This window comes from Heterodontus francisci, chromosome 20, assembly GCF_036365525.1.
Source record: "Heterodontus francisci isolate sHetFra1 chromosome 20, sHetFra1.hap1, whole genome shotgun sequence".
NCBI lineage: Eukaryota > Metazoa > Chordata > Chondrichthyes > Heterodontiformes > Heterodontidae > Heterodontus > Heterodontus francisci.
In genome coordinates this window covers 34,236,118-34,254,847 of record NC_090390.1, presented here as the reverse complement: position 1 = coordinate 34,254,847, position 18,730 = coordinate 34,236,118, and the positions used below count along the sequence as shown (strand labels likewise).

The following is an 18,730-nucleotide window of genomic DNA, read 5'->3' as shown; positions in this document are numbered from 1 at the left end:
TAAAGTTAGTGTTTTCAAGTCTTTGGACTGCAGTTTCGAAGCACAGCCTCTGACTCTGGTAAGAGTGCTCTACTAAGCTATCCTGACACATCAGGCAAAAATTCGATTAGGCTTGTTAGTGAGCAGGGAGATAGTGACACACAATTAGCCTGCGCCCAGTCAAGCTAAGGCAGGAAGCGCACAAACTTAGTGCTGCCTGCTCATTCTAGTGATTGTGGCGTGCAGCCCAGAGTGAAACATGCTGAGGTGGCTACATGCTCAACAATGGCCCCGGGGTCATGCATGGCTAGTATGACATACACATAGTCTACACTTAAAGGTAACCTGCCTCTCCTTAAAGGTGAGGTGCACTCATGTTACAGCAGCTGCTGGAACTGTCAAAGTTGTTGAGGGAAGGAAAGAGACAGCAAATGGGGCAACAGGCCACAGGCTAGAGAGAGGGCTCCTAGGTTCACTGTGGAGCTGGAGGCCTGAATGTGAGACTTCAAGAGAAGAGAGGTGATTTTTCTGCAGAGGACTAGGCCCTCTAGGCTTGCCCTTGGAAGGAAGTGGGAGTAAGTTGCCAAACAGGTCAATTGAGTCTGGAAAAAGTTCAATCACCTTACACGGGTGGTCAAGGTTTAGTGAAGGCATCTTCAAAGGACATCATTTACCCACCACACCACCAAGCTGCTCAATGCACCACAGCCCCATCACTCACTCATTAGCAGTCGGGACTTGTCCAACATGCAGATGCTGCACCTTGACCTCACACCCTTGCCAATGCTGCCAGCCTCATTCGCCTCTCAGCTTCCACGCACTTTCAGTTATGGCAGGCACTGTGGGTGTACCTATACCCCAAGGACTGCAGCAGTTCAGGAAGGCAGCTCACCACCACCTGCTCGAGCAATTGGGGATGGGCAGTAAATATTGGCCTAGTCAGTGATGCCAACATCCCACAAACACAAATTATTTTTTAAAAATCACATCAAAAACATTGCTGCATGCTCACAGACTTCTTCCCACCCACCCCCCTCCACCACCTACTTGCAGGACAAGGTCACCCAGAACTGCAGGGACAGGCATCTCCTGAGCCCTTTAGAGGAGATGGTGCTTTGGATTATAGGGCCAGGAATCAGTGAGGCCGTTGCATCTGGCATGCTGAACACTCGGTTCCTGCATTATGCCCCTTTTCAAATCCTCCAACTTCATCCTGCTATCCAGCATGAATTGCAAGCAGCAGATAGTTTGACCACGGACTTCATGCTTTCCATCCCAGCCTTCCCTTTCTGCATTTTTGTTCTGATATGAAAGACCCGCCACCTGGCCAGCTAGTGTAGCCTCTGCATTGAGGGCATAAGCAACAGCAGATTTAAAAAAAAAAAAAGCACTGTCACTTGATCTTGTAGCCACCAGCTCAGATACTGGCACTGTATGGACTAGAGGGTAGGATAATCTGCACGTGATGAGCCACTGGCCATGAGTGGGCTGCAGTCAAGCCAGGCAGAAGGAATAGTGCATGTGCCAACTCCCTGAAGGGCGCGGTTCCATAGGTTCTGCTGCAGGGTATCCTGATGAGGACTTCAATGGGTTCAGTGTACAGGAGATGACTGGGCATGTTTGTAGAGCTGCTTGGTACATTGGCAGGCTTGTCACAGAGCTTGTCACTGTCAAGGAGCATGGAGTCTGGTGCAATGTGATTTCACATAGAACTTGGAGCCTATCTTTTTTTTCCAGCATGGAAATGTGGCCAACTCCATGACTGCATAGGCCTAACTATGATGCAGCGTCTGATGTCTCGGCTTTCTTTGCAGCACAGACAGAACCCACCCAGCATCTCAGTGTTGCAATGCTTCGACTGAGATCGTAAGCTCTGCAAGCTCAGCTTGGTGCCATTCAGGCTCAGACTGCTGCAATCATGGCTGCAGATACCAGTGCTCAAAGGGGCATGCAGGCTCTCTCAATACTCCAGTAATCTGTGTTTCAGCAGATTACAAGGATTGTTGAGGCACTGCCCTGGAGGATTGCCAGTATCTCCATAAAGCACGTATCTGCTGTGCCTCTTAGGATGACAGCATTCCTATGCCCACTCTTCCCAGTGCTCTTGCTGTTGCCTTTCAGCCAGCCACCCAGACTGCTGCCACCTATGACAAGATGATGCAGCCCGAAGCTGGGCCCTCAAGGCTCAGAGCTGCTTGAGTGTTCTGCAAGGCCATCTGCAGTCTCCCCCACAAAGTCAGGAGCCTTCCATAGCCCCACTGCAGGCACTGGAGTAGCACTGCTTAGGAGCACTAGGCCTGGCAAAGGCACCCATAAGACCGGCACTAAGGAAATGCTTGAGGGTGATTGTACAGTTTTGTATTTTTTTTTATTCATTCAAGGATGTGGGAGTCACTGGCTAGGCCAGCATTTAATGCCCATCCCTAATAGCCCTTGAAAAGGTGGTGGTGAGCTGCCTTCTTGAACCGCTGCAGTCCATTTGGGGTAGGTATACCCACCGTGCTGTTAGGAAGGGAGTTCCAGGATTTTGGCCCAGCGACAGTGAAGGAACGGTGATAGAGTTCCAAGTCAGGATGGTGTGTGACTTGGAGGGGAACTTGCAGGTGGTGATGTTCCCATGCATTTGCTGCCCTTGTCCTTTCTAGTTGGTAGAGGTCGTGGGTTTGGAAGGTGCTGTCTAAGGAGCCTTGGTGCATTGCTGCAGTGCATCTTGTAGATGGTACATGCTGCTGCCACTGTGCATCGGTGGTGGAGGGAGTGAATGTTTGTAGATGGGGTGCCAATCAAGCGGGCTGCTTTGTCTTGGATGGTGTCGAGCTTCTTCAGTGTTGTTGGAGCTGCACCCATCCAGGCAAGTGGAGAGTATTCCATCACACTCCTGACTTCTGCCTTGTAGATGGTGGACAGGCTTTGGGGAGTCAGGAGGTGAGTTACTCGCCTCAGGATTCCTAGCCTCTGACCTGCTCTTGTAGCCATGGTATTTATATGGCTACTCCAGTTCAGTTTCTGGTCAATGGTAGCCCCTAGGATGTTGATAGTGGGGGATTCAGTGATGGTAATGCCGTTGAATGTCATGGGGAGATGGTTAGATTCTCTCTTGTTGGAGTTGGTCATTGCTTGGCACTTGTGTGGTGTGAATGTTACTTTCCACTTATCAGCCCAAGCCTGGATATTGTCCAGGTCTGGCTGCATTTCTACACAGACTGCTTCAGTATCTGAGGAGTCGTGAATGGTGCTGAACATTGTGCAATCATCAGCGAACATCCCCACTTCTGACCTTATGATTGAAGGAAGGTCATTGATGAAGCAGCTGAAGATGGTTGGGCCTAGGACACTACCCTAAGGAACTCCTGCAGTGATGTCCTTTTGCGCTAGGTATGACTCCAGCCAGCGGAGGGTTTTCCCCCTGATTCCCATTGACTTCAGTTTTGCTAGGGCTCCTTGATGCCATACTCGGGGAAATGCTGCCTTGATGTCAAGGGCAGTCACTCTCACCTCACCTCTTGAGTTCAGCTCTTTTGTCCATGCTTGAATCAAGGCTGTAATGAAGTCAGGAGCTGAGTGGCCCTGGCGGAACCCAAACTGAGCGTCACTGAGCAGGTTATTGCTGAGCAAGTGCCACTTGATTGCACTGTTGACACCTTCCATCACTTTACTGATGATTGAGAGTAGGCTGATGGGGCAGTAATTGGCCAGGTTGGACTTGTCCTGCTTTTTGTGTGCAAGACATACCTGGGCAATTTCCAACATTGCAGGGTAGATGCCACTGTTGCAGCTGTACTGGAACAGCTTGGCTTGGGGCGCGGCAAGTTCTGGAGCACAGGTCTTCAGTACTATTGCCGGAATATTGTCAGGGCCCATAGCTTTTGCAGTATCCAGTGCCTTCAGTCGTTTCTTGATATCACGCGGAGTGATTCGAATTATTATTATTAGAGTTGTTGGATAAAGTTGGTTTGGGATTTTTTTGTGGTGATAAATGGGTACTGTAATAGTCTGTAACAGTGGTGATGCGGGAATGAGATTTCATTGGAACTGGAGTTTGAGTAGCCAGGTCCTCCTCCACCGCTGCCTTCTTTCCAAGGTGCTTGCTGAAGGCCTGCTGGCAGGGGCTGTGCTTTCATGAGCGCGAGGTTGTGGAGGACACAGCTGACCTTCAAATTCATGGCAATGCATTCCCACCAATACAGGAGGGTTCCCTCCAAGCAGAACTGTTGTTTTAGAACACTGGTTTGTGACAACCTGGCTCTCATTGTAGGCATGCCTTGACAGCTGGAAGAGGGGATTATGAGCCGGTTGTAAAACAGGTGACCCTAGTCACCAAGCTCCCAATGTGAGGGTGGGGGGTGGGGGTTTGTCATGATGGTCAAGAATAGCAAGGACTGCTGTAAAATGAAAGCATTGAGGCTACTGCCAGGATAGTGGGCATTCATACATACAAACTAGGAGCAGGAATAGGCTTTTCAGCCCCTCGAGCCTGCTCCACCATTCTAAAAGATCATGGCTGATCTGTTTGTGGACTCAATTCCACTTTTCTGCCTACACCCGATACCCTTTTGACTCCCTTGTTTGTCTACCTCTGCCTTAAAACATTCAATGACCCTTCCTCCACTGTTCTTCGGGGTAGCGAGTTCCACAGACTCCAGACCCTCAGAGAAAAAAAGTTCTCGTGTCTTAAATGGAGACCCCTTATTTTTAAACTGTATCCGCCAGTTTTAGTCTCTCCCACAAGGGGAAACATCCTTTCAGCATCCACCCTGTCAAGTCCCCTCAGGATCTTGTATGTTTCAATGAGATCACCTCTTATCCTGCTAAACTCCAATGAATACAGACCCAACCTGTCCAACCTTTCCTCATAGATAACCCTTTCATCCCAGAAATCAGTCGAGTAATCCTTCTCTGATCTGCTTCCAATGCAATTATATCATTTCTTAAGTAAGGAGACCAAAACTGTACACAATACCGTGGTCTCACCAGTGCCCTATACAACTCTATTTTTATATTTCATTCCCCTTACCATAAACGACAATGTTGCATTTGCCGCCTTAATCACTTGCTGTACCTGCATACTAACTTCTTGTGTTTCGTGTACCAGGCCACCCAGATCCCTCTGCGTCTCTGCAACCTCTCTCAATTTAAATAATATGTTGCTTTTCTATTTTTCTGGCCACAGTGGATAAGTTCACACTATCCCACATTATACTCCATCTGCCAAATCTTTGCCCACTTAACCTATCTATATCCCTTTGCAGACTTTTTTTTTTCCTCTTCACAACTTACTCTCCAACCTATCTTTGTGTCATCAGCAAATTTAACAACCATACATTGTCCCTTCATCCAAGTCATTGATATAGATTGTAAACATTTGAGGCACCAGCATTAATTCCTGTGGCACTCGAGTAGCTATCGTTTGCCAACCTGAAAACGACATGATATTCTGTGCGTGGCCGCATACCAACTGCACATTCAGGCATGGTAGCCCTTGCAGTTAAGGTGCATCTCCTCATTAATGTGTGGGGCCCACACAGTCGATGGCTCCCTATTGGAAATCCCACTAGTTTGGCAAAGCCACCTACCCACTTCTCCTGCTTCTTTCTCGTAAGAGAGAAAACTATGGCAAACAGGGCTTCTGTCTCCTCCCAATACATGGTGAACTACGATGTTGGTGTTTGTTGCCTGCTTCTGCCTAGAAGGATCTGCTGGTGTAGAAATTAAGGGCTGTGGGGATCTTCATGGCCATTGGCAACATCATATTCGCCCTGCTTTGTGGTTGTAGATCCAGTTGTAGGAGGTGACACTTTTGTGACCACCTCCTTGTTGAAACATAGCTGCCTCAGATGCTGCTCCTGGCTGAGGTGGAGGCAGGGGACGTGCTCCCTGAAAACCCTTGGTGACTACAGCCTTCTAATGAGACCTCTTCCTTCTGCACTCAGCTTCCTCTCTCTCTGCTACCTGTGCCGCAGCCCAAGTCAGATTTCGACTATAGCCCCAATTGTTGAAAGTAGGCTTTCTGCTGACCGATGTCCAAACTCCTTGGATCTCCTCGTCAAAGTCCAACACTCCTTCCTTCTGAATCTAAAAATTTTTCCAAACTTTTTCAATAATACTGGGCACAGTACTTCCACTCACTCAGCAGCAACAAAAAGTCAAAGGAACTTCACCTGGCACTCTTGTGGTGATCCCTTGTAATAGCATTAGTGAGACTTCCACATGCAGCTGAATGTATTTTCAGCTGGGAATGTTTGACAGAATGGTAACCGGGTTCATGAGGTCCAAAATAGCAGATCGGGTGCCAAATCCATGTAACACAAAATTTGCCATCCGTGTTCCCACTCTGCATTTTTCCGACGCATGCACAACAGACTTGCGCTAGTGGCCTTACTATCAGACATGCCATGCAAGCTGTGCCAGAAGTGGTAAGGCTGCCAATTTTGTGAGCTCCTGGCTTCTGTAGTCCTGGCACAAGCTGCCTATGTGTCAAATTTACATTAGTTAGCATAAATTCAGATTCTTTTCTTTTGGGCCTCCTTATCTCGAGAGACAATGGATACGCGCCTGGAGGTGGTCAGTGGTTTGTGAAGCAGCGCCTGGAGTGGCTATAAAGGCCAATTCTGGAGTGACAGGCTCTTCCACAGGTGCTGCAGAGAAATTTGTTTGTTGGGGCTGTTGCACAGTTGGCTCTCCCCTTGCGCCTCTGTCTTTTTTCCTGCCAACTACTAAGTCTCTTCGACTCGCCACAATTTAGCCCTGTCTTTATGGCTGCCCGCCAGCTCTGGCGAATGCTGGCAACTGACTCCCACGACTTGTGATCAATGTCACACGATTTCATGTCGCGTTTGCAGACGTCTTTATAACGGAGACATGGACGGCCGGTGGGTCTGATACCAGTGGCGAGCTCGCTGTACAATGTGTCTTTGGGGATCCTGCCATCTTCCATGCGGCTCACATGGCCAAGCCATCTCAAGCGCCGCTGACTCAGTAGTGTGTATAAGCTGGGGGTGTTGGCCGCTTCAAGGACTTCTGTGTTGGAGATATATTCCTGCCACCTGATGCCAAGTATTCTCGAAATTCAGATGCACACTTGTAATATAGCTGAATGTGAGTGCCCATATTGCAATTTCTATTGATCCTTGGAAGACTGGCATATATCTTCACTTTCGTTGTACAAGTATCAGGAGCAGGCATGTGATTTAAGCTTACCATGATTTGGGCTGTGTGTAATATTGTACTGTTGGCTGTTATCACTAGTTTATTTTTCTCTTCTGTATCAATTTTCTTACTAAGTTTAAATTTTGTGTTTTTGCTGTATCAAAGGCTAAGGAATGAGCTTTCTGATAGTACTTCAAAATATCAACTATTAATAGTTGACCTGCAGAGGAAAGAGGAGGAATACAGTGATCTCAAAGAAAAATACATAGATGCCAAGAAACAGATGCAACAGGTAGAGAAGGAGGTGAGTCCTATGGCTAAAAATAAAACCTAAAGCTGGACACTTGAAATATAAATAGAAAATGCTGGAAATGCACAGCAGGTTTCTGTAAAGAGAAAGTACCACTAAATGTATTGTGTGGAAATGAAAATTGGAAAATATCCCTAATGGAGCTGAACAAAATAAAGTTGGGGTGTGGTGGGAGGAAAAGTGTGCATTGAAAGGCCCCAAAATTTTGTCCTTTTACTTTGTAATGTACACATTTACTTAAGTTAATTTTCAGAAATAAACAGTGATTTTAGTTCGTTGCCATGAGATTCTTTTGCATCAGCTCGTTTTCTATGAATTATGCTTGCAGTAGTGCTACTTCAATTCAATGTTGCTACCTATTGTGGCTAGCACCGCAGAAGTTTGGCTTTAGCAGTCTTCTAATTTAAGGAATAATCAGTTGATTCTCTTGTGGCTTTCTCCATGGATCTGAGAAATTAATATAACTGTTTCCCATTTTCTAATTCGTTGTCTCTCCTTTTTGTGTGTCATTCTCATTTTATATATAGGATATATGGCACAGAAATAGGTCATTCGGCCCAACCAGTCCATGCTGGTGTTTATGCTCTTCCCATCTTTTCCCACCTTGATCTATCATCATAACTCTATTCCCTTATCCCTCATATGCTTGTTTAGTTTCCCTTTAAATGCATCTGTTATTTGCTTCATTCACTCCCTATGGTCGTGAGTTCTACAATCTCACCATTCTGGGTCAAGAAGTTTCTTCTGAATTCCCTGGATTTCTTGGTGACTGTCTTTCTTGAGGGCCTCTAATTATGCTTTTCCCCACAAGTGGAAACATTCTCCCTGTATCAACTCTATCAAAGCCTTTTATAATTTTAAAGACCTCTGTTAGGTCACCCCCAGCTTTCTTTTTTCCCTTTCCTGACATATACCCATGCAATTCTGGTAAATCTTCTCTGCATCCTCTCCAGTGCCTCTATATCCTTTTCATAATCTGGCAACCAGAACTGCATGCAGTACACTTAAGTATGGTCTAATCAAGGTTTGATACAGGATTAGCAAAGCTGCTTTATTTTTCAATTCTATCCCTCTACAGGTAGCCTAGTGCTTTTTTTTTTATTTTTAGGGCTTTGCAAATCTGTGGCACAACTTTTAATAGGTGTATTTATAACTCCAAGATCCCTCTTTGTTCTTCTACCCCACCTAGACTCTCACCTTCCAAGTAACAAGTGAGCTCCCTGTTCTTCAAATCAAAATGTACTACTCCACATTTATCTGTGTTGAGCTGCATTTTGCCAATAATTTGCCAATTTCTGCAAGTTTATTAATGACCTTCTATATTTGTTGCAATCCTCCTCAGTATTGACTATGTTCCACCACCCCCTCATTCCCCTGCCAATTTGGTGTTATCCACAAATTTAGAAACTGTTTTTGTTTCCAAAGTCTAAATGGTTAATTTAAATTGTGAACAGCAATGGTCCCAGCAATGATCCTTGTGGAACACCACTTCCCAACTTCTGCCACTCTGAATAACTACCCTTTACTCCCGTTCTCTGCTTTCTGTCTTGAAGCCAGCTAGCAATCCATTCTGCCACTTGTCCCCAACTTAGCATTCTCTGATCTTTTATTTATTAGTCTATTATGTGACACCTTATCAAAGGCCTTTCAAAAATCCAGATAAATTACTTCAACTGCAGTACCATTGTCTAATCTTAATTTCAATAAGATTGGTCAAGCAAGATTTCCCATTTTGAAATCCATGCTGACTATTCATTATTATATTTTTCTTTTCTAGATGTTCTTCTATTCTCTCCTTGAGTAGGGATTCCATTTTTTTTCCCTACCACCAATGTTAAGCTAACTGGTCTATAATTTGCTGGGCATGTTCTGTCCCCCTTCAGTATAGAAATTATTTTTATCTATCCTCCAGTCCTCTGGCATTACACCTTTTTCTAACAAATTATTAAATGTGTGCTAATGCCTCTGCTATTTCTTCCCTAGATTGTTTTAAAATGCATGGATGCAATCCATCCAGACCAGGGGCTTTATCCTGAGTTTGATTAGTTTATTCAATACATCACCTTTTATTTTAAATGCACTTATCTCATCTCATTGCTTCGCTCATCATTAAAAAGCAGGATCTCCAAAGCAGTAATCTCAGGATTACTCCCAGTGTCACGTGCTGGTGAGCATGGGAATAGGAGGATTGATCGATTTGAACATGTGACTGGGGAATTGGTGTAGGAGGGAGGGTATCAGATTTCTGAGGCATTGGGACCGGTTCTGGTGCTACACCTTAACAGGACCGGAACTAATATCCTCGCAGGGAGATTTGCTAGTGCTGCTGTGGAGAGTTTAAACTAGCTTGTTAGGGGGATGGAAACCTGGGGTAGCTCAAATTGGAAGGAAGTAAAGCTGGTAACAGGAGGTAGAAAAGTAGCAAGTGACATTAGAAGGCAGGCAAAACAAAGGCAAGGCTCAGAGTGCAGAATAATGTCAAGCTACAGTTAAGGACACACTGCCTGAATGCACACAGCATTCGCAACAAGGTAGATGATTTAAAGGCCCAAATAGATGTAAATGGGTATGATCTAACGTGGCTACAGGGTGACCAAGACTGGGAACTGAATATTCAACGATATTCGACATTTAGGAAGGTCAGGCAAAAAGGAAAAGGAGGTGGTGTTGCACTGATAAGGGATGGGATCAGTATGTTGGTAAGGGAGGATTTCAGATCGGAAGAACAAAATGTGGAATCTGTTTGGGTGGAGCTAAGAAACCGCAAGGGGCAGCAAACATTGGTAGGAGTTGTTTAAAAGCCACCAAACAGCAGTGGTGGTGTTGGGCATGGTATTAATCAGGAGATTAGAGAAGCATGTGGTATGAGTAATACAGTAATCATGGGTGATTTCAATCTGCATATAGACTGGGTAAACTTAATGAGCACTAATGCTGTGGGGGACAAGTTTCTGGAGTGTTAGGGATGGTTTTCTCGAGCAGTATGTTGAGCAACTGACTAGAGAACAGGCTATTTTAGATCTAGTTTTATGTAATAAGAAAGGGCTAATTAATCTTGTAAAAGAATCTTTAGGGATGAGTGACCATAATATGATGGAATTTTACGTTGTGTTTGAAAGTTGAGGTAGTTCAATCTAAAGCTAGAGTGTTAAATTTGAACAAAGGAAATTATGACGGTATGAGGGGTAAATTGGCTGAGGTGGATTGAGAAAAATACATTAGCTGTATGACCGTATATAGGTAATAGTCTTTAAATAAACATTACATAGTTTACAGCAACTATACACTCCTTCAAGGCACAAAAACCCCAAAAGTAAATGCAGTCAACCGTGGCTAACAAAGGAAATTTAAGAATTGTATAAGATTAAAAGAAAAGGCCTATAAAGTTGCTAAAATAGTAGCAAACCTGAGGATTGGGAGGATTTTAGAATATAGCAAAGGGGGGGGACGAAGAAACTGATCAAGAAAGGGAGAATAGAATATGAATGTAAGCTACCAAAAAATTAAAAACTGACTGTTAAAGCTTCGACAGGTATGTAAAAAGGGAACGTTTGGCTGAGAGAAATGTGGGTCAATTACAGGCAGTCAGGAGAATTTATAATGGGGAATAGAGAAATGGCAGAGAAGCTAAATGATTACTTTGTGCCTATCTTCACTGAGGACGATAAAAGCCATCTCCCAGAATTAGAGATCCAAGGGATTAAGGGGAATGAGGCATTGAAAGAAATTGGTATTCATAACAAGGTTGTATTGGAGACATTAATGGGGCTGAAGGTTGATGAGTCCCCAGGACCTGTTCTACATCCCAGAGTGTTGAAAGAGGTAGCTATGGAGATAGTGGATACATTGGTAATCATCTTCCAAAATTCTATGAAGTCTGGAGCGGTTCCTGCAGATTGAAACGTCGCAAATATCACCCCACTATTTAAGAAGGGCGGAAACAGGGAATTACAGACTTGTTAGCTTTGCATCAGTCGTTGAGAAAATGCTAGAAACTATTCTAAAGGATACGATAAATGGATACTCGGATAATCTGGGCATAGTCAACATGGATTTATGAATGGGAAATTATATTTGATGAACCTGTTGGAGTTTTTTGAGGATGTTACTAACAGAATTGATGAAGGAGAGTTGGTGGATATGGTATACTTGGATATTCAGAAGGTTTTTTGATAAAGTCCCCCACAGGAGGTTGGTTAGCAAAATTAAAGCACATGGATAGGAGGTAATATACTGGCATGGATGAAGGATTGGTCATCGGGCAGAAAACAGAGAGTGGGAATAAATGGGTCATTCTCCTGTTGGCAGGCTATGATGAGTTGGGTACTGCAGGGATCGGTGCTTGGGGCCCCCGCTGTTCACAATATTGTCATGCAGGCCCCCACCTGCCAAGAATGAGGCACATTAATTTCGCCACATGGATATTAAACTTCAAATTGTTGCTGGGAAGAAAAGAGGGCCTATTACAAAGAATTGCCAGGCCCCTAGCCGGAAAGACACTTTTGCATACTCGCAGACAGTGTTGGAACAAAGGAACAGATGTGGTCAGACCAGTTTAGTTTCACAATTAACTGGCTGTTGCAGAGATTTGAACTAAGTTTTTAAATTGCAGAAAGTGATTCGAATACAGAAAGCTCCTGGATTGAGAACTTCTTTCCTGTCTGCTCCCATCTCCTCGTGGAACCCACTGAAGACGCATGAACCTCAAGAAAGAAAAGTCTCCTACACTGAACAAGATTTAAGAAGAATACTGGGCCCCAACAAAAAGCAAGATCTACCTACAAAAGGACTCCACAGTGAGCTCGAAGAACCATAACAAACTCTTCAGATATTGCCTCAAACCTTTCCACTTATTTTTTTCTTCCCTTTTCTGTCCCTATCTGTATGTGTGTATTACGTATGCATGCTAGCGTGGGCGCATCATGGTTCCATAGGCGTTAACCAAATTTGAGTTCAAGTTTAAATAAATTTCAACTTTCTTCTTTAAACCTAAGAAAGCCTGTTTGTGCTCATTTCTTTGCCTTATAGTTGGAAAACTGTGAACAAGGATCCACCAAGGGGGAGATAAAAACAGTGTGTTTAAAAATAAACCCTGTTAATGTAAGATTAGGTGAAGGCTGAACGGGAACCCCTAGACTGCTTTCTCACCTGGTCGTAACAATATGCATCGATGATTTGGATGTGGGAACCAAATGTGGTATTTCCAAGTTCGCAGATGACACAAAACTAGGTGGGAATGTGTGATGTGAGGAAGATGCAAAGCAGCTTCAAAGGGATTTGGATAGATTTAGTGAGTGGGCAAGAATGTGAAAGATGGAATATAATGTGGAAAATTGTGAGGTTATCCACTTTGGTAGGGGGAATAGATGTGCAGAGTATTTCTTAAATGGTAAGAGATTAGAAAGTGTAGATGTACAAAGGGACCTGAATATTCTTGGCAATAAGTCACTGAAAGTTAAATGCAGGTGCAGCAAGCAATTAGGAAGGCTAATGGTTTGTTAGCCTTTATCGCAAGAGGATTTGAGTACAGGAGTAGCGAAGTCTTGCTTCAATTGTATAGAACCTTGGTGAGACTGCACCTGAAGTACCATGTGCAGTTTTGGTCCCCTTACCTTAGGAAGGATATAATTGCCATAAAGGGAGTGCAACGCAGGTTCACCAGACTTGTTCCTGGGATGGCTGGACTGTCCTGTGAAGAGAGATTGGGGAAACTGGACCTGTATTCTCTAGAGTAGCGAAGAATGAGGGGTGATCTCATTGAAACCTACAAAATACTTAAAGGGATGCAGCTAAGATGTTTCCCCTGGTTGGGGAGTCTAGAACCAGGGGACACAATTTCAAAATAAGGGGGAAGCCACTTAGGACAGAGATGAGAGATTCCTTTACTCAGAGTGTTGTGAATCTTTGGAATTCTGTACCCCAGATGGCTGTGGAAGCTCAGTCGATGAGTATGTTTAAAGCAGAGTGTTACGACCAGGTGAGAAAGAGGTCTAGGCTTCCCTTCTAACAAAAGGTGAAGTCACACGGGATCAGAGGGGAGCTGGCAAGATGGATACAGAACTGGCTTAGTCATAGAAGACAGAGGGTAGCAGTGGAAGGGTGCTTTTCTGAATGGAGGGATGTGATTAGTGGTGGTCCGCAGGGATCAGTGCTGGGACCTTTGCTGTTTGTAGTATATATAAATGATTTGGAGGAAAATGTAGCTGGTCTGATTAGTAAGTTTGCGGACAACACAAAGGTTGGTGGAGTTGCGGACAGTGATGAGGATTGTCAGAGGATACAGCAGGATCTAGTTGGGTTGGAGACTTGGGCGGAGAAATGGCAGATGGAGTTTAATCTGGACAAATGTGAGGCAATGCATTTTGGAAGGTCTAATGCAGGTAGGAAGTATACAGTAAATGGCAGAACCCTTAGGAGTATTGACAGGCAGAGAGATCTGGGCGTACAGGTCCACAGGTCACTGAAAGTGGTAACGCAGGTGGATAAGGTAGTCAAGAACGCATACGGCATGCTTGCCTTCATCAGTCGGGGCATAGAGTATAAAAATTGGCAAGTCATGTTGCAGCTGTACAGAACCTTAGTTAGGCCGCACTTAGAATATTGCGTGCAATTCTGGTCGCCACACTACCAGAAGGACGTGGAGGCTTTGGAGAGGGTACAGAGGAGGTTTACCAGGATGTTGCCTGGTCTGGAGGGCATTAGCTATGAGGAGAGGTTGGATAAACTCAGATTGTTTTCACTGGAACGACGGAGATGGAGGGGCGACATGATAAAGGTTTACAAAGTTATAAGCGGCATGGACAGAGAGGGTAGTCAGAAACTTTTTCCCATGGTGGAAGAATCAGTTACTAGGGGACATAGGTTTAAGGTGAGAGGGGCAAAGTTTAGAGGGGATGTGTGAGGCAAGTTCTTTACACAGAGGGTGGTGAGTGCCTGGAACTTGTTGCCGGGGGAGGTGGTGGAAGCAGGTACGATAATGATGTTTAAGAGGCATCTTGACAAATATATGAATAGGCTGGGAATAGAGGGATATGGACCCCGGAAGTGCAGAAGGTTTTAGTTTAGGCAGGCATCAAGATCGGCGCAGGCTTGGAGGGCCGAATGGCTTGTTCCTGTGCTGTACTGTTCTTTGTTCTTTCGGCCTTCACTTGATCTTACTGTAACACGGTTTTATTTTTAAACACATTGTGTTTTTAGATCCCCCTTTTAATCCTTGTTCACCGCTTTCAAATTATAAGGCAAAGAAACCAGCACAAACAGGCTTTCTTAGGTTTAAATAAGAAAAGTTGAAATTTCTTAAACTTTAACTCTAATTCGGTTGACGCCTACGGATACACGACGAGCCCACGCTAGCATGCATACGTGATACACTCGTGCAAAAAGAGCAGAAGAAAAATAGTGAAAAAGTTTGAGGCAATATCTGGAGAGTTGTTACGGTTCTTTGAGCTCACTGTAGAGTCCTTGACTGTAGGTAGATCTTGCTTTTCGTTGGGGCCCAGTATTCTTCTTAAACCTTGTTCACTGTCGGAGACTTTTCTCTCTTGGGGTTTATGTGTCTTCAGTGGATTTTAGAGTTCTGTAAGAAAGGGAAGGCAGCAGAAAGGAGAGGCTGTGGCGAGCCAGCCAATAGAGGTCTTTTCAATACAGGAGCAAACTGCTGTCTGCAGGCTCTCAATTCAAACTGTACAATTCAGAAAAAACCCAGACTGCCAAGCAGGTTAGTCATGTGACTAACTGGGGGTTTGACCACATTTGTTTGTGGATTGTATTGGAGCAAGGGATAGCTCCTTTGTTCCAAACACTGTCTGTTAATATGCAAAAATGTCTTTCCAGCCAGGGGTCTGGCAACCCCTTGTCACAGGCCTTCTCCACTTCCCAGCAACAATTTTAAAATTTAATGTCCATGTGTCAAAATTAATGTCTCATTCTTCACAGGTGGGGGCCTGCATGGCAAGAGATTGACTGATTTCTAATTATAAATGACAAGGGGATAGGAGGATAGTGTGGGGGTAAAAGGCATTGAAGTGGATGATCAACCATGATCATATTGAATAACAGGGCAGGCTCGATGGGCTGAATGGCCTACTCCTATGTTTCCATTCAATGTCACATCTCCTTGGGGAAATATCAAAGGGAAATAATGTAATATTTCTGCCATCTCTCTATTGTTGCCCATCCTGCCTATCCCTTAATGGTTCTGTTCCCATCCCAGCCTTCCTTTTTGTTTATACTTGTGCCTGTAAAATATTTTGTTTTGCTTTGTTCCTTGATAATTTGATTTAATAGTTCCTCTTTGCCTTCCCAATTTTTTGACTTCTCTCCTAATCTCTTTGCATTCTCTCTTACCATGCACTCCTCTACCACCTATGAACTTTATGTATGTCTCTTCCTAAACTTCAGTTGTTCCCTTATGTTTTTGTTCATCCATGGAATCTCACTCGTGTTTAGTTTGTTCTTTCCTTTTAGTGGAATATACTTTTCCTGCCCGCCATTGAACACTGTTTTAAGTGTTTTCAATTGTTGCCCATTTTATTTTCTCTGGTTATATTCTCAGTCCCTCCAAATTAGCTTTTCTCCAATCTTTTAACCTGGTTTGTATCATACTTATGTCCTTCTCTATTATCTTAAAGCATATTATATTATGATCACCATTGCCTAGATGGTCCCCTATTTTTATTTCTCTTATCTGCTCCGGTTCGGTCCCCATTACTAGATGCAATTGTGAATCTTTCCATGTAGGGCTTTTTCCATACTGGATTGTAGGAACTCATTCCCTTATTTCCCTTTACCTTCCTGTTCTGTTCAATTGATATCGGTGTAGTTGAAATCCCCCATATGATTATTTGATTCTTTTACTCAATTTTCTAATTTGTCTGCAGGATATGGCTCCTAGTTTCAATCAGCAGTTTTTCATTCAATTTTACAATTTCCTTCATAACTGGAGGAATAAATTAAAGTTTTGAGCAAAAATATGATTTTTTTTTTTTAATATTCCGGATGAGCTGATGCAGTCATTCTCTCTGAAGTGGTTCTTTTCAGTTAACGAGATTGTCCAATTGATTAGGGGGTGAATTTTTATAGCAAGAATCAAGAACAGTAAAGCTGTAGAAAAAATTAACTTAACCTATAGTAAATTAAACATCCAATATTGCTGAAAGGCTTTGCTTAACTTTTTTTTAGGGCTTTTATTCAGAGTTCCCCTCTAATTTGATTAACAGTACTGCTCTTCCATCTATTTTTTTTAAGCTTTTCTTTTGGTTCTTGCATTCGCAGATACGCAATCATTTAGCATACATTGCGAATCTTTCCATATAGGAAGGATGTGAATGCGTTGGAAGTGGTTTAGAAGATTAGATTGATGGCTGGAATGAGCGGGTTGTCTTATGAGGAAAGGTTGGACAGACTGGGCTCGTTTTCACTGGAGCTCAGAAGAGTGAAGGGAGACTTGATTGAAGTATATAAGATCCTGAACAGTCTTGACAAGGTGGATGTGGAAAAGATGTTTCCTCTTGTGGGAGAGTCCAGAACTATGGGGCACTGTTTTTAAAATTAGGGGTTGTCCTTTTAGGACCGAGATGAGGAGAAATTTTTTCTGAGGGTTGTGCGACTTTGGAACTCTTTGCCTCAGAAGGTGATGGAGCGGGGGTCATTGAATAATTTTAAGGCGGGAGTAAATAGATTCTTGTTGAGCAAGGGAATGAAACGTTATCAGGGGTAGATGGGAGTGTGGAATTCGAGACACAAACAGATCAGTCATGATATTAAATGGCTAGAGGGGCCGAATGGCCTACCTCTCCTAATTCAAAAATTTATGTGAATTTATCTGCTGCTTTTGCTAAATGTACAGCTTTTTGAATTTAGTAACTTGGGGTTTACCTTATTTTGATGCATTTATATAAACAAAATGCCAATTTCCTTCACTTCTAATAACAACTTTGCTTGGTTTCTGGTGCTGCCAGTCTTGGGCATATTTCTGTTGTTGGACACAAGGTGTGCAGTTTACAAACAAGTTCTGACATGCTTTATGTATTGTCAGTTTTGTTTTCAATCATCTACAAAAAGTTCTGGTAGAAGCAGACTTCAGGAGGATGGGCAGATGTCATTTCATGTGGATAAGTGTGACTTGATGCACTTTGGAAGAAACAGCATGGAGAGGCTGTAAAACAATACTATTTTCAAGGAGGTATGGGAACAGGGACTGGAGTGGGGGCTGTATATTCACGAAACTTTGAAGGTGGAAGGCCAAGTTGAGAATGTGGTTGAGAAAGCAGATGGGATATGCTTTGTAAATAGTAGATAGGTATTGAATACAAAAACAAGAAAGTCAAACAAAAAAGGAGTTCTGTCATGTGGAGAGATTGGCGAAGCTGACATTGTTCCCCTTGGAACAAAGTGAGTTAATTTGAGAGCTCAGAGGTATTCAAAATTCTAATGGGTTTTGAAAGAGCAGGGGTATCCAACCTTTTCACGGGGGTGGAAGGGGTGCACATTACAATTTTTGTCCTACATGGGGGTCGGTGAGAATTTCGGAAAGATAAAGAACTGCATTAAAAATTTATCTTACTATTAATCAAAACAAATATTGTGCATTTTTGTGGAGAAGCTTTAACTGAGAAGACTAATTAATTAACTTAGATTCTCGTCATGACATTGAACACTGACTGACTTAGTGGCATATTTTGCTTGCATTAGTAGTCAATTTGCCCACACACTTGATGTAGCGATGCGGAGTAATCCGGATAGACGTCCATCTGTCAGGAGTGATCTCGATCTCCATGTGTGTGTCTCTCTCTCTCTCGATCTCTGTGTCTCTCTCTCTCTCGATCTCTGTGTCTCTCTCTCTCTCGATCTCTGTGTGTCTCTCTCTCTCTCTCGATCTCTGTGTGTCTCTCTCTCTCTCTCGATCTCTGTGTGTCTCTCTCTCTCTCTCGATCTCTGTGTCTCTCTCTCTCTCTCTCGATCTCTGTGTCTCTCTCTCTCTCGATCTCTGTGTCTCTCTCGATCTCTCTCTCTCGATCTTGATCTCGCTCCCCACTCATAATTCACCACTACCCGCACATGGTTCATCACTCCCATTCCCGCCCTCTTCCTGAACTGCCCAAAAACAGCAGGGACAGCCAATTGCAGCACGACTGCGTTGCGAACCGCCAATCAACACTCACACTGCCCAGACAGCCGGGTGTCTGTCACACACCATCCCTCAGACACAGGTCCTGCCTATGTACGCGTACAGGAAAGCCATGGGCAGCTTGCTGTCGGTCACAGAGGACTGGCGGGACAGATTGTTGCCCGTGG

At 43.9% G+C, this 18,730-nt stretch overlaps 1 protein-coding gene across 5 annotated transcripts in view; it reads left to right on the top strand.

Annotated features, from left to right (window-relative positions):
- The window catches only part of LOC137380561 (kinesin-like protein KIF20B), a 135,334-nt gene that overhangs the window by 85,072 nt on the left and 31,532 nt on the right, over window positions 1-18,730 (top strand). For all 5 annotated transcript variants that reach the window (XM_068052575.1, XM_068052572.1, XM_068052573.1 and 2 more), the window contains exon 21: window positions 7,291-7,429. In XM_068052575.1, coding sequence (XP_067908676.1) covers window positions 7,291-7,429 — 139 coding nt within the window. The remainder of the gene's footprint in view (window positions 1-7,290; window positions 7,430-18,730) is intronic.